Source organism: Typopeltis vanoorti, chromosome 1 (genome assembly GCF_054136105.1).
Source record: "Typopeltis vanoorti isolate ZY-2024b chromosome 1, IOZ_Tvanoo_1.0, whole genome shotgun sequence".
NCBI lineage: Eukaryota > Metazoa > Arthropoda > Arachnida > Uropygi > Thelyphonidae > Typopeltis > Typopeltis vanoorti.
In genome coordinates, this window is record NC_143549.1 from 130,385,718 (window position 1) to 130,412,590 (window position 26,873).

A 26,873-nucleotide genomic window follows, 5' to 3' on the forward strand; every position below is an offset into this window, starting at 1 on the left:
ATTATTGCTTCAAGGAATAGTTGAGAAATCAGAAGTAAAATGGTACTGGTCTAAAAAAAATCATGATTGAGACATGATTTTTTTTTTTTTTTTTTTTCACAGAAGTGATGTCTGAATGTAGGTATTCCTTGATAATGAAATTTTTACACTTTGGCAATAAGAATTCTGATTATAACGATCCAAAACTAAAACTAAAAAAAAAAAATTTTTTTTTTTTTTTTTTTTTTTTTTTTTTTTTTTCAGACACTCTCAAAAAGAACATCCAGGAAGTTTATACACCATAACAAGATATTTGTGTTGATGAAAGTCTTTTTTATACAATGGCTGACATGATTGGAAACAGTGAAAACAGGCTGAAGAAGCACTCTCATTCCATTTTTAAATGCTTTGAACTTTGAACCAGCTAAGGAAGGAACTCAATCCTGCCTTCCTTCCTTTAAGGAAGGAACCCAATCAAATCGAAAGGAAGGCACTTTCTAGAATATATACCTCCTACTGCAAAACGAGCAGAGCCAAGAAGAAAATGTGCCATTTGTTGCACAAGATCACTTTTAGGAAAGAATGTTCACAAAGAAACATGTATGTGGTACCCCAATTGCTGGGTAGGGTTGTGTGTTTCACCATGCTTCAAAATTTACCATACTATTCGAAAATTCTGAAGAAATGTCACTGTATGTAGGTTATTATAGTTATTGCTGCACGTATAAAAATCATTTATTAGCAAAATATTCTTTCTTTTTTTAGCAAATCATTGACAGTTTTGTATAAAAATTGTAAATAAATACTTTTTATACGTAGTTAATCATTGGGGAAAAAAACCAACCTTGGGGTAAAGTACTTGAAACTGGAACCTAACAATTGAAGGGTTAATATGGCTGGAAATCCAGTCAAACTGAACATCAAAATTAAGGGTTTTCATTAAACAGGTGTAACATTTCACAGCACTAGATGTGGACTACATATAGGAAAGGAGATTGCCTGTAAAGAGCTCAATAAGTTTGTATAAATTACACACTTTTGATAGTGCAAGCTGAATAGCATGCAACTCTGCTGTATAATTACTGCAATCAGGTGGGACTTGGTTGGAGATAGTAATGCCAGGTGCTGCTATGTTTCCAAGTGTCAGTTCTAGAATCATCAGTATAGATGGGCAAGAAATCAGAGTCTGCTGCTTCTGTGTGCATTAAACAATAAAGCATATGAGCCTTCTGTAATTGACAAAGTGAAGAGTTACAGGATGGAGTGCAAACCTGCGCCATGGAGGGATGCTATTATGTTTGGTGTAGGCAATGTTGTCAACATTCAAGCCAACAGCTTGCATAATCTCTTTAACATGCATACCAAAAGGACGTATGACAGTCTGACATGTGATACTGAGCTTCTCAATGCAGAGAAAAGAGACTAGTCCATGTAGGATGATCTGGAAGAGACTTTATCTTAGGGCATAATTAAGAGACAACTGTTTCCTTCTAAATGATAAAGCAGGTTCATTTACTTCAACACAAAGACTTTGAGTGCATAATTTGTTGAAGCAAATGAACCGGCTCTATCACTTAGAAGGAAACAGTTCTCTCTTAATTATGCCCTAAAGATAAAGTTTCTTGACATGATGGTAAATTGTGAAGTCATCAACATGTAGAACATTTTCTACAGTGGGAAGAAGCTGTTCAGTGAAAATGTGTCATACTTAAGACAGAGCCTTGGGGAACATCCTGTTCTTGATATGGCTGAGTAGCATACTTCCCACTCTGACTTAGAGACTTTGCCTGGACAGGAAGTTTTTAATAAATACGAGACCTAGGTTATAGAGGTCTTTTAATTATGCCATATCTCCAGGCTGTCCCATAACTTTTATCCATGTTAAAGAAAACTAAAACCAGACATTCTTGCTTCAGGAATGCACCCCTTATACAAGTTTCTAAATGGACGAAATGGTTTAAAGATGAATCATGTCTACAAAAGCCAAATTGTATTGGAGAGAAGATCATTGCTTTCTAAATACCACAGAAATCTGGCATTAATGGTCAGAGCAATAGGCCAAAAATTATTTACTTGCATTGGATCCTTTCCTGGTTTTGGGACAGCAATGACAATGATTTATGCCAAGAATCTGGAAACTCTTCCTCTGCAAGTATTCTATTGTATATTAACAAAAGGAGATCCATAGAAGATAATGGTAGATGTTTTATCATTTCATAATGGATGTCATCAGTAACTAAAAAATTTACACATATGCCATAGTAATTAAATTTGAATACTCCACAGGTTTCGCTGTATAATAGAGAGATGGATGTCATCAGGTCCTATCGCACTAGGGTGAGACTAGTTCCTCCTTAACAAATGGCTGATTGTATGGCTTAAGCCTATTGGTAGAAAAATTTAGTCGCTCTTTCTCTTGCTGATTTTAAAAATTCAGGAGGATATGAAGCTGCTTCTGAGATTCTGGCATTATTTTTTTCCCAAAGTGTCTGCAGCAGCTTACAGTAGTTGATCCAACAACAGATGGATGTGTTGTTGGATCAGCAACAACATATCCATCAGACTTACATCATCAGGGATATTAGCAAAAGTTGTACAAAAAAGAGACTAGGAACAATTAGTTAAAAACATATTAGATGTTATCAGAACTTCATAACTTATATATATAAATAACCAGAATTAAAATGTTAAATTAATTACTGTACAAGTGTTTGAATAATGCTAGTTGCTGCTGTCACATTCCGTAGCATCATGCATATTGTATCCTAGGTCTGTAGGTGTTAGATTTTTAATGAAAGCAGACTAAACTTATAGGATTAAGCCTTCATTTTTGTTACATTGCGTGGGAATCCATAGGATTTCAGAGGATTCCTTGAACTTTCTTGTGAAACAATTATGATCAATATAAGGCATTTTTGTTTGTTGCCAAGCCTGATTTATGCTGTCTTCTTTTTTCAACATCTCTTATGTGTTCAGACATGAGAACATTTAATAAGCTAATACCTTTGTAATTTTCACATAAACTTCTATCTCCCTTCTTAAAATACTCATATTAATTTGGCCTTTTTCCATTTCTGGGGTATATATAGAAGGTAATCCAACAACTATTTAACAGATTCAAGAATCTTACTTTAAAAGCGATATCACTATACTTAATAATTCTGAGGTAATTCCATCTGTTCCTGCTATATTTTTTTTTTGCTAAAGCTTCTTCCAATTCCACCATCTCCAATAAATCTATTCCTGTATTATTTATATTTTTATCTTCTATTTCTTCTGTACTAGAGCATTCTTTATGAACAAATCATTAAAGCACATATGACTCAAATGTAATATATTGCATTATACTTCTAAAGCATACAGACATTCCAAAGAAGAAGAATCATGGGCAGATTTATGTGTGTGTACATATGCATTCAATGCTTTAAGAAATGCGATATTACAAAAAAGCTGAACATCATGATAATTCTCTTAAATTCATTTATTAGTATTAAATTTCAAAAGGCTTACTGAATGGCAAAAAGAAGAAAATCAGCTATATCTTCGATGTACCAATCTGGATAGGCAGAAAATACTGTAGGCACTGTAGTTGGCAGTGGCAAATTTGGCCTGTAATGGATTGCATGAATGAAGAAGAAGAGAGAGGGAAAAATAGATTTCTGTCAAATAATCATTCAAGAAAATCAAAAATGGTATCTTTAAAATCATGCTGAATATCAAAATTATTAATAATATTCATAGCAAAAGTTGGAAAAATATTTGACACAAAAAATAAATATTTTCAATATAGTAAACTATCACATATTTAGGCTTGGTTTAAGCTTGTATGTTATAATTTAATGGAATGCAGCCAGTACACTGGAATGAACGAAATGATAATGTAATGATTTCCATATTTCATCTGTATTACAGAGACTTCATTGGGAATACAATAGAAAAAGAATGTAACATTCACACAGGCAACATAAAACAAAGCAAAAACTGACTTCAGTCCTAAGAAGGGAATCCTTTATATGGGTGCAAGAAAGAAAACCACCCAGAGAATCAAATAGCAGAAAGCTATTATGCTTTACTGCAAGTGTAAACATGATTTTTTTTTTTTTTTTTCAGAATCGACAGATATGTTTAAAAACAAACCTAATTTCAATAAATATGGTGATATGGGAAACCCTAATTCTTAGATAACAAAAGAATTTTTACAACCAACCAAAGAGGGTGCTCATCCTAGGACTGGCTTTAAGTCTATTTTCACTTTGTTTTGTGATACCTGCATTAGTTTATATATGAAGTCACTTAAGGGTCAAAGCCAATAAATCGCCTTTAAGGATTGTGGAGAACTGCCTGGGGCTTCTGACCTAATGTCCAATCCTCACCTTCACATAATGTGCCCTGTTAATAGGTATCTACTGGGTAATGAACAAAAATGCTATTCTGGCTACTTTAACAATATGCTCTCTAAACTTCAACTCTCTATCTACTACTATCCTCCAAATTCTTGGCCTTATCAATTTCCTAGAATACAGTTCCCTCAAAGTAGTACACAGCTTGCAATCTTTGTATCCCAAAATGCATAAATTTACATTTTCCATTAAATTGACATCCATCATGTTTTGTCCATATTGTCAGCCATTTAAATCATCCTGCAAGTTTTCTACACACCTTGATTAACTATTATTCTATTTAACTTTGCATCATCAGCAAACAAACCTGAATATATCCATCCAAATTATTTCATATATCATTATACATAAAGTGGAGCCCCACAAGGCTCAGTACTGGGACCTGTATTGTTTAACCTTTTATATCAATGACATTGTCAATGAATTGTAAGGGGGGAGGGGGGGGGTATTCAGTTGATTGCAAATGATGTGCGGCTGAGAAAATTAGTAGTATTGCAGATGTGGTAGCCCTTCGAAAGGATTTTGTACAAATTATACAGATGGGAAAATGAATTGGGGTGTCAGTTTAATTCAGCTAAATATCGAGTGTTGAAGTTTTGGGATCCATTGATGGCAGACTGCACTCTGTTGGAGGAACTATACTGAAAGAAATAGGGGAGGAGAGGGATCTTGGGGTGATGACTCATAGAAACCTGAAATTCAGGGAACTTATTGCAAATGTGGTGAAGTTAACCCGAAGAATTGCTGCAATATTGAGAATGATACTGACCAGCAGAAATAACAGTTGTCATTCCACTGTATAAAGCCCTGATCAGACCACACCTGGACTGCTGGGCTCACATATGGTCCTTAGGATTTGAACGAGATAAATTAACCTTGGAAAGAGTGCAGAGGCAGATAACGAAGATGACATCAGGATTGTACAAGGTTAGTTATGAGGACTGCAAAGTAGATAGAGGAAGCAGAGGTGATAAGATGAGGCATTTAAACTGAGAGGTAGTTACTGGGTTGACACTGAAGAGTTCTTTTATTTGGTGGAACAGAGTGAAGGAGTAAGAACAAGGGGCAATTCTTGTAAGTTATGAAGGGAAGTTGTGAGCAAGAGGATGAGGAGAGGAGTGGTTTCTTTGCAATGGAGGATGGTTGAACCATGAAATGCATTGCCTGATAGAGTGGTGAAGCATAAAGTGAATGAGTTCAAAAAAGTGGTATGATAGACCATGTTTTCTGGAGTGGGCCTCCCATATTCCTGTGACTTCATGGAGGTCCTGAATCATAATAATAAACTGAACAGCAGAGGTCCAAGCACACAACTAGGCACCCAGATTCTGCTCTTCCATATACTACTTTTTGGCATCTGTCCATCCATATCAATCCCCATTTATTGCAGTTTGTGCAACAGAGTTTCATGTGATATCCTAAAATGCCTTTGCAACATCCAGCGGTATCATTCTGCAGGCATTCCCTTTATCCAACTCAGTTGTCACTCTATTATGAAAAGTTAAATTAATAAGGAGTGACCTACCCTTCACAAAGAAATGCTGCCCCACATAGAGTATCGTAATCTTAGCTACTTATTCTTGAATTCTTTTTTTGACCGATTTTTCCAGTATTTTTACCACCACTCCTGAAATACTGATTGGTATATAATTTGATACCACAGACTTATGTCCTCCTTCATATAAAGGAATTATTTTACCCTCCTTACACTCTCTTGGGACTTTGCCCAAGATGAGAAGTAAATTAAACAGCTTAGTCAAAGGCATCGCCAGTTCCCCTGCACATTCTCTTAAAACGTGAGCCGATATCCTATCCAATCCCACAGATGTATTTGCATTTAAATTCTGCAATATACTAAGTACCTCCAATTCATTAACTTACAACCCCTGAAACTCTTCTAAAAATATTGATAAAGTTCTATCTCTGTGCTCATCTGCAACTCACACATGGCACTCATGTGCTTATGTGTAGTCCCTTGACCTCTTGTGTATGGGATCAAAATAATTTATATGTGTCACCTGGTTAAACAAGGCAGCCCATTGTTTTCACCAGCGAACAGCAAAAAGTTAGCTACTGGAACAAATCCTAAAACACACCCCAACTCAACATCACCAGAGTTCAAGATCGGCACTAGTAACATAAGAAGTCTGAATGGCAAAGAATGGGAGATAGCTGAGGAACTGGATAAGTACAAGATCAACATAATAGGGGGTCACTGAGACAAAAAAGACACAAACTGGTGAGATCTTTTTGAGCAATAAATACAAAATGTTATATTCTAGAATGAGACTTATTTGTGTCTATGGCCCCACAGAAGGTTCTACTAAGGTAGAAGTGGAGGAATTTTTTGAGGCTTTAGAAAAAGCAACTGACACAATGAAGAAGGAAAAGTTGGTCCTTTTTGGGGATCTAAATAGCAGATTAGGAAATGATTACCAGACATACAAAAATATTTTGGGAAAATTTGGAGAAAAGAGCAAAGCTAATAATAATGGCAAATACCTGTTGGATTTCTGCTCAGGACATCGACTGGTTATTACTAACACAATGTTCCAACATAAAAATGCACACAAATTCACATGGAGAGAAAAGACAAGGAATAAGAAAAGTCTCATTGACCATGTTATTGTTGATAGTGATGTTTTCTCACTGGTGAAGGACACTAGAGTATAAAGAGGATTTGAAATGATCACCATTAAGTCTTCAGCAGGATAAAACTGAATTTCATATTGAAAAGAAGAACATGCAAGAAAGCTTTAAAGTGAATAAAAGTTGAGCAGCTCTCAGATGTGAACTGTAGACTAAAATACACAAAGATTATTGAAAAAAAAAATGAAAGAGTTTGAGAACAGGAACCAAACCTTGGAGATTCAGTGGTAAGCCCTGAAGAAAACATTGATTGATTCAGCCAGAGAGGCATGTGGGGAGGTTGTCTGCACGTATTGAAAAATCAGAACTCCATGGTGGACACAGAAAGTTAAAGAGGCAGTGAAGGAAAAGAAGAAAGCATATCAAAAGTTCTGGGCAAATAAGTCAGCTTGTGCTTTTAGAGAATACAGAAAAAAATGTAAGAAAGCTAAACATTGTGTAAAACTAGCTAGACAGAAGTCATCGGAAGACTTTGATAAAAACATAGAAAATAAATATCAAGAAGGTAGCAAGATATTCTGGAGGTTGTTGAAAAAGCTTAGGAATGGAGGAAAGAGTGCTGTAAAAGGAATTAAAGATGATAAAGGTGACATGAAAAGTGGAGAAAGAGTTATCTTTGAAGTATGGAGTAATTACTTCGAAAAACTGCTAAATGAAACAATCAGTGACAGCACCGTGGTAAGAAACACTGACCAGGCATGCAATCAGGAATACATATCTAATACTTGAAGTAGAAAAAGCCATCAAAAGCCTGACATGTGGAAAGGCAGCAGGAATAGATGATATTCGACCAGAAATGCTCAGGTATGGAGTTGGTATAAAAGTCTTGCAGTGGCTGCACTGCATGATTCAGAAGGCCTGGACAGAGGGACGAATTATAGATAATTGGAGTAAAGCTCTCATAGCACCCATATATAAAAAGGGAAATAAAACTGAATGTGAGAATTACAGTGGTATTTCTCTGAGTGTTCCTGGTAAGATTTATGCAAGTATACTTGAGAAATGGTTGAGAAGAATTGTGGGAGAGAAGCTTGGTGAAGAACAAGCTGTACTCAGGTCAAATAGAGACTGTCAGGATCAGATTTTCACTTTTTGACAAATAGTTGAGAAATCATGGGAATATAACAATGATCTGTATTTAAGTTTTGTAGATCTGGAAAACGCATATGACAAGATGCCAAGAGAGAAGCTGTACAAAATGCTACAGTTGTATGGTGTCAGTGGGGCATTATATCAACCAATACTTACTCTTTATTTGAGTTGTAAGTCAGCAGTTAAAATTGAAGTACAGGAAGATGGTTTTATGTTAAATCTGGTGTCAGACAAGGATTTACCATATATGTCGGCATATAGGATGAATGGCGTATAAGACGAGGCCTAAATTTTAGGCTATTTTTAGGTTTTAGGCTTATGTCAGTTGTATAAGATGACCCCCCCCCAATTTCTTCTTTCTTGTATTAATGCAACATTAGCTATTGTTGTTATATCTGTTATTTTTTTTTTGCATAGCATAGATTTAGTATTTATGCAAATTACCCTAATTAAAGTGATTAGCCCAATTTTAATTAATTATTAATTTAGAATTTTTTTTTTAAATTTTAGGATTATTAAAATTGTTATCATTTAAAATCATGGAATCAGCAACAAAACAAAGAAAGTATGAAGCTCGATTTAAAATAAGGATAATTGAAATGGCAAAGCAAACTAATAACTGTGCTGCTGGAAGAAAGTTTGACATAACTGAGAAGATGGTAAGAAAATGATGCAAGAAAGAAGATATTTTTAAAAAGTTGCCAAAGAAAAAATGTGCAATGAGAACGGGAATCACCCGATGGCCACAACTGGAAAATCACGTTGGTTATCTTGTTCAGAATGGTTATCTTGTTACAAGAAATATGATTAGAGCATATGCACTAAAATGGTCAAGATTGAATCTGGATTAAAGTATAGAATTTCAAGCTATTTCAGGATAGTGTGATCATTTTATGAACAGACAAAATCTGGTAATACAACAAAAAAATGAAAACTGCTCAAAAACTACCAGCAGATTTTGACCACAAACTTACCAGTTTCCATAAATTTATTATTCAGTTGAGACAAGAACATAAATTTTTATTGTCAAATATTGGAAATATGGATGAAACTCCTAATGAGCTTTGACATAAGCAATAAAACAGTGGAGTCTAAAGATAGTAAGAGTGTGCTAGTTCGAATTTTTGATCAAAGCATGGAATAAAGTAAAAGTAGAGACCGTAATAAAATCATTTAAAAAGTGTGGTATCTCTAATCTTATAGATGGTATGGAAGATGAATCTATTGTGGGACACTGATGACGATGAAAACTAAATCAATTCACCAGATTCAAAATGGGATCCATATGATGATCATTTAAACAAAGAATCTGAAGAACTATTTTCAACAGATGATGAAAATTAACATGAAAATTGAGGCTAATAATTATTATTTGTTTTTTTTAAAGACTTACATCTATTGTAATATTTTAAATAAATTTATGTAACAAAAAATTAATCTGATTTGTTTATAAACACTGCCTGTTTTCTTATATAACGATATATTGAAACTAGCTAAATGTTCATCCAAGAAATTAAGCTTCCCTTTTTATACTCATGTATAAGACGACCCATGATTTCAAGTGGTTTTCTGCAGTGTTCGAGAGTCATCTTATATGCCGACATATACGGTACATTATCCCCTTTGTTATTCATTATCTATATGGATCATATTATGAAGGAAAGTGGTATTAAACCGATATCAAAAGTGGGACATTAATGTCAGATCTTTGCTTTATGTGGATTTATTTATTTATTCGTATGGAGTTTCCTCCCTTTTTCTCCCCCATCCCTATTGGGGCAAGTTGAGCCCCCTCATGGGGGGTTAAGTATTTATGGCAGTAGATCCATGTATGTTCACGGGGCCGGTTTACCTGCTTGCGGGATGAAAAACGCCAGATAAACTGGCAGAAAACACCCTACTGCCCACGCCCAAGACCGGCTAACTTGGCTATGGCTGAGGAAGATCCTCAAATTCCTCACGTCTTCGACGGGATTCGAACCTGGGACACTCCTTCCCCAGTCATATGGTTGTGAAGCGCACAGCCACTAGGCTAACCGTGCGGATTTGCTTTATGTGAATGATGTTATACTTCTAAATAAATCTGCTACAAATCTGCAAGATTCTTTGACTAAATCGAATAACTGTTGCAATAGATATGGTATGAAGGTCAGCAATAACAAGACAAGGAAAATGAAAATAGGCAGAAGCACTGAACATATCAACTACATTGTGAATGGAGAACCTATAAAACAAGTAAAACATTTCAGCTACTTAGGCACAATTTTTAGTAAAGACGGTAAATTAAATATGGAAATAGACAACAGAATCAACAAAGCTGGTATGGTAGGAAGTCAACTGAAAAACTTTATATGGAATAAGAGAGAAATTAGTCAAAACGCTAAATCAGCTATATACAAGACAGTGTTCAAACCAGTTTTAACTTATGGATCTGAGAGCTGGGTTAGAAATAAAACACTTAACCAAAAGACTAGAAACCACAGATAAGAGAGTCCTGAGAAAGATTAGAGGCATGAACAGATGGCATCAATGGCAATATCATATTGAAAACGAGGATATTAAGAAAGAATTTGACATTATCAGTATCCAGGAATGCGTTAGCAGAGCTAATCTCAGGTGGTATGGTCACTTAAATAGAATGGGAGAGGAAAGATTAGCAAAACAAGTGTTCTCTGCCAGGTTGGTAAGAAAAAGATCCAGAGGAAGACCAAGATATATATATATATATAGATGAATTAATATGATAAAAAGTGCCTTAAAAGATAGAAATGCAAGATCTGATAATGTTGGAGTCTTGACAGGTAACAGATTGATTTGGATGAAAATTGTAGATAGGAAGTTAGTAATGACATAAATTTTTCATGCAGTACTAATCATATCCTATACACCCCTTGAGGGTACATGTCAGGAATTTGATGATGATGATATACATAAAATAAAAAAATAATGTTGATTAAAAATAAATAAAAAAATATATATTGCAAATATTTCTTCAAATAAGAAAAATATTAATGGAACACTTTCAATTGAGAAATATAAATAAAAATTATTAATTTGATTTAATAATCAAATTGAATCTGCAATAAATTATGATGTAGGAAATTTCAGATTTTTTTTTTTAGAGTAACATACAGTAGGTTTGGTTTCTTCATAAATATTTATAACTTCTGAAAATTCTTTCAAGGAATAAGTTGGTAGCTATGCCAGAAGAATTTTCTTATTAGCCTTGGAAATCCTTCTATTTGAATGGTTGCACAAGATAAGGGAAGGGGGCACTTTTCCCAATTGGTTGCATTTGTTATGATGCAGGTAGAAGGAATTTTTCTGCTTCGGCCAGCCGAATACCAAATGTTACTGATACAGCTGAAGTTAAATATCGGAAAAAAAAAAACATGTCAGAATTTTTTTTCACTTGGTTAGACTATAAATTATATATTTAGTTTAATCCTTTATCCAAGTGTAAGCAAACAAAGTTTGCGCCTGAAGTATTTTCATTACCAGGGCAACTTGTGGCAAAGATGGACTGACTTTACATCACCTGCCCCAGTATCCCACAATGCAAAGCACATCTCCCTGCGGACATTGTGCATGTCCGGAGGGAGTCTCCAGTCTAGGGACTCCCTAGTTTCTATTCCAGAGTGGTTTGATAATGGGGTGTGACACCTTTTTGGCAGTTCATATATGGAAGTATGACATCTGTATTGCTTCAACCTAGGTATGAGTCTGGCTCCCACTGAAGAGACCTTAATAAAGGCCGAAACCGGTCTGGGTGGTGACCCTTCCCATGATGCATAGCATTGTGCATGTCTGCAGGATGCTGGGGAAGGTGATGTGAAGTCAGTCCACCTTTGCCACGAGTTTCCCCGGTACTGAAAATACTTCAGGCACAAACTTTGTTTGCTTAAACTTCGATAAAGGATTATACGAAACATATAATTTATAGTCTCACAAAGTGAAAAAACTTCCAGCATCTTTCTCTAGTTCAGAGTGGTTTGATAATGGGGTGTGACACCTTTTGGTGGCTCGTTTAAGATAAAGATTGAAACTGGTCTGGGTGGTGACCCTTCCCATAATGCATAGCATTGTGCATGTCCACATGGAGATGTACTTTGCATTGTGGGATACTGGAGCAGGTGATGTCAGTCCACCTTTGCCACGAGTTGCCCCAGTCCTGAAAATACTTCAGGAACAAACTTTGTTTGCTTACACTCGGATAAAGGATTAAACAAAATATATAATTTATAAAAAAAATGCCATCAGCCAAATAAAGCAAGCCTGAATACTCAGTATATCCTTAAAACCACTGCCAGTGATGTTTCTCATATGTTTGACAGGACAATTCCTCCACTGTTACTAAGAGTACATTCCAATTCCAAAAATGAAAATACTAAGATTTTTAACTCTAACTATCAGTGTCTATGTTGTATGAAGACTACATAATTCCAAGATAAAACTGTCAGTTTAAAACTTTTCTTCTAGTTTCATACAACTTTTTCTCCAATTCCTCCAGAGAGTCTGTCAGATATGAATTAAATAGCAAGAGACATTTACTGGATCAAAACTAAAATAGAATCAATGAGTGAAAAGTGGTTTAACTGGGCACATAATGAAAATATATATATATAGGGTGTTCGGGATAAATTTGACAGTTTCGTAAGGAAAAAGAAAATCTTCTTTGTATCTATTAAATTTAATGAATTGACAAAAAAACATTACAGGCAGAGTTAATTACAATACTATCAACAAGATTTACTCAAAATAACCACCATTAGCATCGATCACAGCTTCAATTCTGCTTCGGAACCTCGAACAAGCTGATGCTACAGTCTCCCTGGGAAGGGCCGCAAAAACTGTTTTAATTTTATCCATTAACTGGGCTTTTGTATTACTGGAAGTGCGATTGGTGTCTTTTTCAACTGCGCCCCATACAAAATAATCCATTGGGTTAAGGTCTGGGGAGTTTGGAGGCCAAACATTTGGACTGGTGAAGTCGTAGAAATTTTCAGACAACCATTTTTGACTTTTCCCAGAGGTGTGGCAAGGGGTCGAATCCTGCTGCCATACATATGGCCTACCATTGGCTACCCTTGTTATCCAGGGCTTGAGTACAGTTAGCAACTCCACGAACAAAGCCCGAATTCCAATGCCAGGGTTCTTCAACACCTGTTCCTGCAGATTTGCGAGGAATTCTGCTGTACGAACGCAATCAGATCGTCTGCTAGGGATCTTTCTTCTTGCTACATCCTCGTAGTCACCATTGCAAGTCTCTAGTTCATGCCTGATTGTTTTTACTGTATTCAGGGAGCATTGGGCAGCAGTCGTAATATCCTTATTTTGATGGTGGGCACGAATCATCATGATACAAGTTATTCTCTTCCATGATTCAGGTGGGTTCCAGCTATCCATCCTTTCTGACATCTTGTATATGAATGAAGAAGGGTCCAAACTTTTAAATGAAGAGAAGTGTGTGTTAATACATGTAACTTACGGAAAAATATAATTAATTATAAATATGTCAAATTTATCCCGAACACCCTGTATATACTAACTGAAATTATGTTTAAACATAATATGCATCATATCCAAGGTCTGTGTGCATGAGACTCTTAATGTAAGATGACGTCTTGATTTTTACTGCATTAAGTAGGCAAGTGTAAAGCTTCCTTGAATTTTATGACAAAGCAGTCATGGTATACACATACAGAATTTCTGTTCAGGGAAGAGTAATATTTTTTGAAGAGTAAATAAATTAAAATATTGAAAATAATTTTAAAAATACTTGTGGCAAGAACTTTTTTGGGTGTGGAAAAACACACACGCACAACAAAAAAAAAAATAAATAAATACATGAATATACATACATACATACATACGTGTGTGTGTGTGTGTAAATTTCTCCACTAAACACCTCAGGTCTCTTAATTCTAGCCTACATAGACATTATCATGTTCAGAGTTCTGCAACTTCTTGTGTGTATGTGATTTATGTTAAAGCAAATATGCTATCAATCGGGGGGGGGGGGGGATTCCTTCTAAAGTATATTAATAGTTATTGTTAAATGAAAATGCTAGTTAATTATTTACCCTTCAGGTCCTGAGATTATTTTCACTATAAGTGCCATAACAATGTTATAAAACTGGAAACAGCGACGTAAAAAAACTTGATCTAGTAATCCAGCATCAGCACATGCTTTTCCTTTTCCCAATTTCTAAATATAAAACAAAAGTTATTCAAAAATTTATTTTTAAAAGTAGAGTAAGAATTCAAAGAATTTATACATTTAAAACACAGTTTATATATGTATATATCATAATTTGGAATTTATATCAACATTTAAATATCTTTTTGAATTTGTGTATCTGAAATTAAAAGAAAGAAATTAAAAAAAAAAAAAAAACACCTTTGCTTGTGATCTCCATTTCTTAACAAGTTGTCGATTGCGCTCAGCATTAGGTAGATGCCGCCACACTGGTTCTGCTGCTTGAATTTCCTCAACTAACCTCTGAAGATCACGAATAGCTCTAATGCGGCGGGTATACCGCCTAATGGAAGGAATAACTGCTAAATGATGACAGTGAAGTGCCAGAAAAAAGCATTCTGTTGGAAACTTTGGATCCTGCCACGTGAATGCTGAACTCTTACCTTGTATATTATAAAAAAAAAATATCATTAATTTACTTTTGGAAGAAGCAGGCAAGCTTAAATAATCATCTATAAACAAGTATTATCACCTATAAATAAGTACTCTGCATTATCAATAACAGGCTCAAAGTGGGAATGAGATAGATAATTGAAAACACACAGGTGTATAGAGTTCCAGGCTGAGCAGTAGAATTTAATCTGTTTCTGCTACATGATCTAATCAGCTTAGTTAATATGAAAACGCAGTCAATGGCAGTGCCATCAGTAGACCTTTCACAAGCATTTGAAAATGTCCAGCATTCCTTTCTGTTCCACATCCTCAAACAAATTTATGTAGGTAAAAAGCTGTTATCCATTATCAAAGAAGCCTATGCCAATTCAACTACCCACCTCCTAGTTAATGAGTTCCTGTCAGATCCTGTCAAAATTCAAAATGAAGTCAAGCAAGGTTGCCCTCTTAGTTCACTGATCTTTGTATTGGTTCTTGAATCTTTTTTTTTACAGGAAGTCAACAATACACATGCTGTGCAAGGAATAACAATTCCTTCAACTATGAAGGAAAATAAGGTATTAGCATATGTAGATGATGTAGTGGGAACTTTGAAGGATAATGATTCCATATATATCTTTTTTGGTATTTTGGAAAAATTCAGCAAGATCAGTGGACTAGTAATGCAGACAAAACAAAATTAAAAGTTTTTGGAAAGTGGGATCTTGGAGGCATTCCTTTTGGACTAACACCTGAGAGCTCCTCATTATACTGGAATGAACTTTGAAACCTTAGAAGACTGGAAAATAGGGCCACTTTCCTTTTCCTCTAAAGTCATAGTACTCACAACCATAATATTTCCTGCTCAGTTGTACATAATATTACAGACATCACAGAAGCTGAAGAAAAGCAATTATATAATAAGCCTGTGCAACTTTTTTTGGTCCAGCCAATACCAAGAAGTTAAAACAGAATTTCTTTAACTATCAAAGAAGCATGGAGGATTTGGGCTTCCAGCTTAAAATTCTGCTATTTAAGCAATACAGTTTCAAAAATCCATAAAATATTGCAGAACAATCACACATGTGAAAACCTACTTCTGTACTACCTGGGTTTTCATCTTCCCTTGTTTGGAGTAAATGATTATAAAGGTCCAAAAGCCGAGATTGTTCCTGAATATTACAACACTCTGTGCTTAACTCTAATACTGAAACAACACTCTGGCATTGATATTCTTTCCATTAAAAAAAATAAAATTTAATATAAAGAGATCTTTAGTATCTTTAGCTGCGTATACTTCGATATTTGGGTACTGACAACAACACTTTGTTTCATAACTTATTGAAGTTCCAAGGATACGCTCACAGGAGGGATCTAGCTTGGAGAATTGCATATGGCCACCTTCCAGTCAATACCATCAAATGGAGGTATTTTAACATTGGAGATCCAATCTGTGACATCTGTTTCCGATTGGAAACAGTAGAACATGCATTCTATAGCTGCCCTCTTGTCCTGCATATTTGGAAAAGATTATGTAATGTATTGGGTATTTCGTTACTTACAACAGAACAGGTTATTCTATTTTGTAGTACCCACTACCTGTCAACAATGGGAAGAGAATTTTGATTTTTACAATTAATGAATTAAAATACCATTTACAGAAGGTAAGAAAGAAACAACACGAATTTGAAAATCAGCAATATGACATCCAAATGCTTTATAATATTGTACTGTGGTAATTTTATTGTTCAGTCAGACGATTTTTGTATTTAGAAAGAAGCATGCTAGGAGATATCAAATTTTTGACTGGATGATGTAGACCACCCACATTATGCAATATTCACCAGGGAGAAGATAAAATTCTGTCTATTTTTGCTATGAGAGGTTTCTTAAATAGTTCCATCCTCTTAATTCAATGTGGTCTTATAGTCAATTGCTGGGATGACTAGAGAGCAATTCCAGACAGAGAAGGCCAACTCAAGGCAGTTAACTCAGATATGGCGAACCACCTGGGTATCAGTCATCTTTGCGCTTTAGTTTCAATTGGTCTTTTGGTCATTCATCTATATGAGATTGGTGAAAAATAAAACTGATAGCCTTTGGCTATATGATGATATAAAAGAGCTGAGGCCTTTTCTCTATCTCTCATACTATTTATTTATCTTCTTTTCTTTCTCCTAATACTATCAGGCTCACTTGCACCCCCGATACTAACTACTCTATGCCTATGATGAGCACTCCTTTACTTTTTCACCTCAAATACTATGAAAACTTTCAAATCCAGTAGATATTTGGAGAGAATAATTATTTATAATTCAGTTCCAGAAGTAGAGAGGGAGGGAGATGTAATTGGAAATCTTCAAAATGAGCATAAATTTTGAAATTTATAAATATCTACAGTGGTTAAGCACTGGATATTATAGGAATGCACACTCAACTAAAAACAAAAAATCACAGGATATAAATTTTTGATATTAAAAAATAGTCTCACAATCAGAAAGTGAAGTGATCCATATAATGGTATTTTGCAAGGAAAGAAAACAAAAGTTCATATTTATTTTAATAAATGTTGTCTGAAAAAAAAATTTAATGATTTTCAATGCAGGCATTTGAAAACCGCATGAAAATAATTTCTGCAATATTGTTAGGAAATGAAAGAACATACATGTCTTGTTCCATTGCACTGATTTGAAAAATAAAAGACAACAAATTTACTACTAAACAAACTCATTGCAAACATTGATTGTGGTCAGTTTGGGACTGATTATTTGTTTTTATCTTTGGAAACTGACAAACTGTGCCACAAAAAGTTCAAATATCGAAGGACAATAAAGGAAATTCCAAGTAGCACAGTATACTTTAAGTCAAAGGTTGTGCCATTAGAGTTAATCTGTTAATAGCTCTACAGTCACCATTAAGGGATTAATAGTAGAGGAGGGTAATTACATGATGAAAAGTACAATGCCAATGATGTTTTGATCCATGATTCACTTCGGCCAGTTGGGAGGTTAATGCATTCACTGCTAAGATGAATGGTTTGAGGTACAAAAGTGAGAGTGAAGAAAACATTTGTCAGAAATATTTAGTGAGTACAAGAAATATGAGTTGAGTCAAAAGCATGAGAATGATGATAGTAAGGATGTAAGATAGGATTGAGAAAGTGTCATAGAGAATGTAGTGGAAGTAGTGAATGATCACATATGAAGGAAGAAGAACAAATTTATAACGTGAACAATGAGGTGACAGTGTGGAAAAAACTGCATGCTTATGTAGATTCCTTCACAGGACCAAACAAGAACTCCAGCAACTGAAGAAATGATTGGCATATAGTACAGCAGAAGGGAGAATGAAAAAAAAAAGTGAATTGGGAAAAGTATAAAAGTGCAACAAAGAGTACTGTATGGGGATTTGATGACAAGAGATGTACTTAATGAGAAAGTGATAAAAGCATCTTTCTCATGTGCAAAAGATCAAAGATGTTAGTGAAGCTGTTAGTTTGTAAAAGAGAGAGGTGAAAGAGTTCATTTTCTGACAGGCACAAATGATTTGAAATGATGAGAAATAATGATAGAAGATGCAAAACAGTTGCTGATTTAAGCAAAATAGAAAAGCATGAAAGTAAAAACTGCAAGTCTGCTGCCTCAGTATGGCAGGATTACTGAATTGAGGACTATGATTTCTAATGAGTCAATGAGAAGATTGTGCAGTTTATAGATGTACGGAGTGAATTTGATGTACAAAACAATTTGTGTGCCTTATGTATTGAATTTGAATGGTTTTGGAGTTAGATGTTTGAAGAAAGTGTTGTTCAGTGAGAATTTGGAATTACAAAATCAGGAAAATTGTAGATACTGGGGAAAAGGGGATGCAGTGCAGAAATGACTATAAGCAGCTGGGTGCAATTCCCCAGGATTCAATTCTGAATGGGCTGGTAACGACATTACACAAGAGTAACTGTGGGTACAAGGAGATACTGAAATAAATGCACACAGATGCTGTAAAATTATCAGCATCAGTGAGAACTGGTTGGCAGAGAATGATGCAGTTACAGGTATAGAGCATAAGGGATATTTTATTTTCAGAGAATTTGATAGGGTAGGAGGAAAAATATTACTAATGATAACTGAAGATCTTTATCAAAAATAGGAAGACTGTAGACCTGAGGGAGATGGTTCATTTGAGGTGTTTGGTGTGAGATAGAGGCCAATAGTACAAAATATATTTTTGGTTGCTGCTATAGACCTTGAAAGCTGCAGAGGAAGATATGGTTCCACACATGGCAGATTAGCACAATAAGCGCTGGCTGAGCAATTATCATGGGAGACTTTAACTATGGGGATATAGATTGGAAGGAGGAAAGAGCACATAGCAAGATGGAAATGTAATTAATACAGTTACTAAGGGATATCACTTGAAACAGCACATGATGAAACACAAGGGGTTTGAGAGTGTTGGATCTGGTAATAGCATCATAAGATATATCTATAACTAAAGTAGCAACTATCTCTAATCAGGTGGATGTGATCATGCAGTTCTTGTAATAGGAGGGTTGCTCAATATGTGGAATTCTCAGTCAAGAAAGGGTTTATGTGGATTAAAAAACTAACAATTATGACAGATTTATGAGGCAGCTTGGAGCAGTATCAAGGCTTACGGAAGCTATAAGGAATGATTGTGAGCAGTGCAGATGAAGTGGTCAGGGATTGTTTCAGAGACGTTCTGCTTTTCTCAGAAATGTGGTGGGAAACCAAAATGTCCTACTTTTGAGAAATTGTCTTACTTTTGAGCTCACTCAGTCATCGTTCATGATTGCTGGCACAAAAGACGTGCATGTGCATGACTATACTGAAATGCACAACACTACTTACCTATATATAGTAATATATTAATGATTGCTGACGAAAAAACAATAGTTTTTCTAGTTGTCAAATCTAATTTACATATTTTATGCTTGGAATTTCATAAATTTGTAAAGGAATGCCTAGATGTACTGAAGATCTTGTCACCTGATGATTATAATAATCAGAAGTGTTAATTTTTACACATATTTATGTATTACATTATTACATTTTTTTAATAAATTAATTACAACTTTCATATTTTGATATAAAATGCATCTATAATGTATACTACTGTACAAGTTGTTGATTTATTAAATAAATATTATTGTTTCAGTACAAAATGTAATATTTTTTAAAATATTTTTATTGCAAATTATGAAAAATATCTTAGGAGGAGGAGGAGGATAACGTAAGTGTCTCGCTTTTGCATCAAACAAAAACAATATTATCAGTTATTGCAAAAACAATCATAGTTACATTCATTATATTTTATATTATACAAAATTTTAAACACATCTATCTAGATAGCATAAAAACCTACGCAGGTCTTCAATTTTCTCATTTGATTCTGCAGTTGTTCCCTTTAATCTGGTGTCATTTGTTATATCAATGCGACATTTTGGATGATATGGATAATATGGATCGACCTAAAGAAATAAAAAATGCCAATTAATTAATAGTGTTTAAGAGAAGTAACATGGGAATTTTCCCAGAAACTATACTTAAAAAATGCCAATATTATTAAGCAAATAGTTCTTTAATAGTTAAATATATCATGAGAATTGTATTATCACTCACTGATAATTATATAGCTTATTTTGCAAACTGTTAAATATTTTCATGATTTAATAAATTTAGTTTAATCCTTTATCCAAGTGTAAGCAAACAAAGTTTCTGCCTGAAGTATCTTCAGGACTGAGGCAACTCATGGTAAAGGTGGACAAGCTCTCGTTTATTATAGTCTAACCAAGTGAAAAAAAACTTCCAACATCGTTTTCATGCTTTATTATTTTTTATATAAACTAAAGGTAGTATTCGTATTTTGAAGTGAAGTCTTGCAAACACAGCTTTCTAAATAAATTGCACTTGAAATTATATTCTTGTTTTCATCCTTTATCCAAACATAGGTAAACAAAAAAAGTTGTATGTGAAATTATCTTCACAGCTAAGCCACATATATACAATGCAAGCAACTGACTTCGCATCAAATTGCCTCAGTATACCATAACACACAGCACATGGATACATGCATTGCAGTGAAATACATTATGGAAAAAAAGAGATCATTACCCTGATAGGGTTCAACCTTTATTGAGATTTTTTTCATAAGAACCTCAATAATTAGATATGGAGAAACAGAGCTCAATATAATAAAAGTCATATTTCCAAATTAAAAAATGGTGTATCACCAGTGGCGGCTGGTGACAATAGAAACAGGTGGGACCAGGGGCCAAAAATAACTTAATTTTTTTATATTTATATAGTGGGTTCTATTATTGATTTATAGTTATTTCTATTACAATAATGTTTAGTCAGAATCCACTGATGCATTGAGCTAATTTTTATTTTTTAAAATTGTTAGGACATAGTATATACAGGCTCAACGTATTAATAACACGAAAACTTGAAAGATTTGCAGTTGTGGGCATAGCTCAACGGACTAGAGCAAAAAAGACTCAAAGGACTAGAGCAATGAACCAGAAATCCAAAGACGTTGGTTCGACTCCAGCTGGCCGCCCTGCAAAATGTTTTCATTTTTCAAGTGTTAAAACAAAAAAGTTATTATTTCTATTATTTATTTTATAAATCAATGTCGAAACTTCCGAGATTCCGAGAAATGTTTTTCCAATAAACTATTGATTTTGTTCATAGTTAAAATGTATCGTTTATAATTAAAATTTAAACTTTAAAATAAATTATAACAAAAAACGACAACAATAATTAAACACACCAAAAACAATAAAACAGATCAACAACGAGAATAAATAATAAGACAATGAAAGAATCACCCGCTATTTACATACAAACGCAGTGACTGGGCCAGACTAAACTGGCCCCTAGATAAGCGTTGCACCCGGTAAACAAACACGATCATATAGTGCACGTGCTTCACAATCAAAGAATCGCGTGCTATGTACATACGTGAAAATACAGTGACTGGGCCAGACTAAACTGGCCCCAAGATAAGCGTTGCACCCAGTAAACAAACACAATCACTAGAGCACTTGCCTCATACATGCCCTGTGTTCTACACGTATAAAATAGGACCAGCTGTGGCTGGCCCCAGAGACTGTACTAAGTCGCATTATACAATATTGCCACAAAATACTACAGTAATTTTTTTTATTAAACAATAAAACGTGTTGGAAATAGATCAAAAAATAATAATTACAAGAAACATTTTTTAAAACTACAATTATTGGGCTAGTTATACAAATATAGGTGGGGCCTGGCCCTTATGGCCCCTGTAGATGAGCCGCCCCTGTGTATCACCATATTATTACAATACTCTGGATGAGCAACAACAGTTGCAGGTATGTTTTTTTTTTTTTTTTTTTGAGTCAGAAAGTAAAAAAATAATACTGCCAAATTACCTGCTTATTTTCATCCTTTACCAAAGTCTGCACATGAAATTTACCTATGACTAGACAAGTGTCTTTATGCATGAGCTGCGTGATAATAATATGAACTATCATTTTTATTTTTTGGGCATAGCTAAGTGTGACAACTGCTCTTGTCAATGTGAGAGAGCAGGTTCATTTGCTTTAGCATAAAGGCTCATAATGGATTTGTGTGTATGTGTGTGCATGCGCGAGTGCAAAAAATGCATCAGTGGCTATTCATATTCCTTGACAGCAGACAGGATCCAACTATTTTGGTATACTCTTCATTACAATGAAATACAGATCAGTGAACTCATAATCAAGTTTTGACTGAACAAATGGCACTGTATTGACAAAGAAGCATAGAGTGCAGATATATCAATCTGCACTCCATGCTATAAAGGACAGAATATGGAGAATATTCAATGCTATTTTACTTTTCTCTTAGTTGATATGTGCAAGGGAAGTAAGCAGCTTCTTGTACTTACTCTGAAGAGCTTGAATTCTACTGTTACTGGGATAACAATGTGTTATAGCTTTAATCCTAAATTTGGTGAGGATTGTGTTTTTGGTAAAACGTACATGGGCACTTTTTTTTATCCTGCTGAAAAACATGAAAATGATTACTGAGTTCACAAGAAATCAGATGATCAACTGCCTGTTGCACATGCTTTTCAATGATCCTCATGTTACAGGTAGGAAAAATCATAAAGGCTTTGACATAAGAGCAATGCTCCAGAGAGGAAGTTGTTCTGTTATTGAATTAACAGTGACAGCAACAAGTGTTACAAACTTCTCTTGACAGTATAACTGAGAGTGTGTTCCACTCAGACTTGGAAGATTCAGCCAGAGAGAAAGTTTTTAATAAAAAGAGAGAGAGATGCTCAAATGAGCGAAGTTATAAAGATTTGTTTTATATAATACCTCCAGATTGTCATTCATTTTGGTAAAATTATGGAGACTATCGTGTTAAGTAACTATAAATTCACACATATGCCACAGTAATTAACTTTTTTTTAATAAAACAAGAATTGGAAATTATTAAAGATACAGCCTTCCTAATTGGATATAATCCAATAACAACTCAAAAAATTATTAGCCACTCTCCTATACATCAACCCAGACAAGAAGAAGCCTATAGGACTTCTATAACATATATCAAAGGTATCTCTGAACGTTTGTCAAAAATTATGAAGAAATACAAACTGTGCTACCTATAGCCAATCAACCAAATTCACAATTTGTTACATTCCCCAAAAGACAAACTCTCACCAATGATGCTACCTGGCATATATAAGTGCTGTGTTCTTGTAACTTGTCTTACTGTGAACAAACAGGAAGATCTATAAATAAATCCATCTCTAAACATCAAGACCATACCTGTCTTGTCAAATCTCACAAATATGGTCTCATGCAACATGGAGTTGAAAACACCAACCACGTGATCCAATGGCAATACACTAAACTACTACATCGATCCATAAATAAACATGAGCGTTTGTATAAAGAAAGTGCTGAAGCCTTACGTCACAGACCCAATCTTAACCGTAATGACTGTCTTACAATCCCAAAAATCTGGGAAATGGTTATCCTCAACTGTATAAAATTAATTTATCAGTTATATTTTAATTTAATTTAATTACAGCCCAATAGTTTTTAATCCTTAAACACACTACTGTATACATAGAGGGATTCCTTTCCTTTAGTGTTACACAGTAATCAGCATTCATTTTACACAAATTATGAACTCTACAACCATGTTATAAATAATAATTTTAATTTCCTGACATTTCAACCTTCATATTAAGGTCATCATCTGGAGTATATATATGTGTATACTCCAGATGATGACCTTAATATGAAGGCCGAAATGTCAGGGAAATTAAAATAATTATTTATAACATGGTTGTAGAGTTCATAATTTGTGTAAAATGAATAGAGGAATTCCAATGTAAGCATGCACACTAATATGTTTTTTTGAATGTAATTCCCATTGTTGTTTAATAACTGTACTGATGATGTCTTGCGATACCCTAAGATGAAATATTTACATATTTAAAAAGTTAATTACTGTGGTATGTGTGAATTTAGTTATGAATACTCCATAGGTTTCTCTATATAAGAAATATTATGTTAAGAGTAATAACTTTAATTTCCTTACAATTTGACATATATATTTAAATCATCATCTAGAATGCACACATGTGTGTGTAAAAATTCGATGTTGCCAAAATAAATTATCTAAAAACATCGACTTTTTACAATAGGAATTCACCTGAATTTTTTTGTAAAAATGTATATGTTAACCACCTATGTAAAGCCATCTATATAAAGAGCAAAATAAGCCCAAAGGGAATTAACTCGCTCATTGTTTAAGAAGGGATGTAGAAGTATTGAAACCAAGAGCATCGCCCGAAATTCGGCATGTCTTTTGAAGATTGTTTGCAAGACCCATCGCAGGTGACCTTCAAGGTCAATATTGAAAGGGCGCGGCGCAAATCAAAAAGAAAGGCCCGTAGGCAAGATTAAGGCAGTAAAGGGAGGAAGTAATGTCTGCGAATTTTCGAGAAACATTATGCAGGGTTCTCCAAACTACTAGCAAGACTTATACGGGGACGCTAGGGGTCTCAAAAACTTAATCAAAGGTGCAGGGACTCTGGTGTATAAAAGAGTTGGTTCAAAGATGAGAAGGGCTTCCTTTTCTTCATCATGAGTGAACCATCCACGAGAGAGGACCTGAGGTGTAAGTTCCGGAGGGGGGGGGGGAGATCCGTCCACCAATGTCGTTCCAGTCACAGCCGAAGATATCTGGAGGTGATAGTTAAGGAGAAATTTTGACGTAAAGGTCCTATAGTCAAATAAGTGTGACCAGGCCTATGCAGAAATCCTTTTCCGGGCAGTTCAAGACGCCGGAACGCCTACCCTATATCCCACCTGCTGCTACGACTATTCATCGGTGCCCGGTGTCGCTTCGAGGAGAATTCCAAAACATGGAATGGAGGAGAGTAACCCCACTCAAGTGTTGTAATAAGGAAAGGAGGACGGAAGACACATACAAGATAGGAAGAGACCCATGTGAGTCTACATATTCATTTATCGTTTATGAATTAAGAAAGAATTCCCTATCGCACTGTTATATTGTCTAGTTTAAAGAGATAGTATTTAGAGCAAATGTGTCACACCTTATTCCTAAAATACTTGGCTTCCTGTTGTGATTAAGATTACATCTGCTACTTTCACCACCTACCTAGTGAGGAAAGTAGCAGATGTAATTGTGCAGGGAAGTAGCGATATCTTAATATTGCATTAATAATAGCAACAAAATCGCAAAATGAGTGAAGCATGAGCGCAGTCAATTTCCCTTAGAGAAAATGTTGAGCTGTTGAAATTTCTTTAATGAATTATAGGTGTACTTACGATTGAATTACACATGTAAGATAGGAAGAGACCCATGTGAGTCTATACATTCATTTATTGTTTGTGAATAAAAAAAGAATTCCCTATTGAACTGCTAAATTGTCTAGTTTAAGGAGATAGTATTTAGAGTGTTAATATTTCTTGTAAATGTGTATAATCGCAAATGAGTAAATGAGCGCAGTTAATTTCCCTTGGAGAAAAGATTGAGCTATTGAAATTTCTTTAATTGATTATATGTGTACTTATGATTGAATTTTGTGATAGAGTATGATCCTGCTATCGTATCATTGGAATGTTTGAAACTCAATGAGGTGGATTGTATAAATATAATTGCCTAGATTATGATTAAGGGTTTGAAAGGAATGAGATTCTGAGAGATGTATTTGTATACATGTATGTTGCATTTTGATTGATGCTAAATTAGGAATGTCAAGTGCAACTAACGATTTCATGTTATAAGTATACCTTCCTGATATTTGTATTATAAAGTATGCTTGTTGAAAGACCAACTAAGTGAGTGCGAGAGAATTTAATGGAAACCAAGTTAAGTGATTGAGAAAGACTAAGAATTACCTTTCATAAATGAATCTTGTGATTTCAAGTGATATGTATAATTATTTGATCAGAAATTAAACTTGTTATTGTTGATAAAAATAGTTGTCCGATTCAATCTTTTTGCAATGCACCGATTCAAAAAAAAAAAAAAAAAAAAAACACTATTTCGGACCTGATAGCAGAACCCCATTGATTAGTAGTGATTTATGAGAAAAATTTGCCATGACTGCAAACCTTGGCTAAAATAGGATATAAGTGATTAATTGATCTACTAGGGTATAAAAACTTTCTTTTGCCTATAGGGGAATTTCAGAGGTGCAGTCTTCAATCAAATAAATATCTGGAGATCCCAGGCAAGGAGGAAAATTATACTTAAGGTAGAACAATAAAGAAGGGAAATAATAGAAAACGAATATTAAGTTAAAGAAACATATAAGCAGTGATATAAGATATACAGAGAACAGCCTGCCCATATTGTTACAATCGAACAGTCCTTTTCCCCAAATATTACATGTGTGTGCATGTGCAGAGAAATGTTACAGTACAATTTCAATTTCAATGTATTATAATTTGAGCAACTCTTATTCTACTGGCTAACCTTTAATGATACAGCCATGGTAACTTAATTAGTGTTAAAAATAAGGGCTGAGATTTTTTTATTAATGAATTATGACTAAGGTCATGGTTCTCTGTTTGAACAATACAA

General features: G+C 34.5%; 1 protein-coding gene across 1 annotated transcript in view; it reads right to left on the minus strand.

Moving 5' to 3' along the window:
• Ube4B (Ubiquitination factor E4B) overlaps window positions 1-26,873 on the minus strand; it is a 418,857-nt gene that overhangs the window by 109,963 nt on the left and 282,021 nt on the right. Inside the window, exons 15-18 of the mRNA XM_090393738.1 lie at window positions 20,134-20,239; window positions 14,521-14,762; window positions 14,204-14,328; window positions 3,490-3,588 (exon numbers count right to left, since the gene is read on the minus strand). Of these exons, the coding sequence (XP_090249864.1) occupies window positions 3,490-3,588; window positions 14,204-14,328; window positions 14,521-14,762; window positions 20,134-20,239 (572 nt within the window). The remainder of the gene's footprint in view (window positions 1-3,489; window positions 3,589-14,203; window positions 14,329-14,520; window positions 14,763-20,133; window positions 20,240-26,873) is intronic.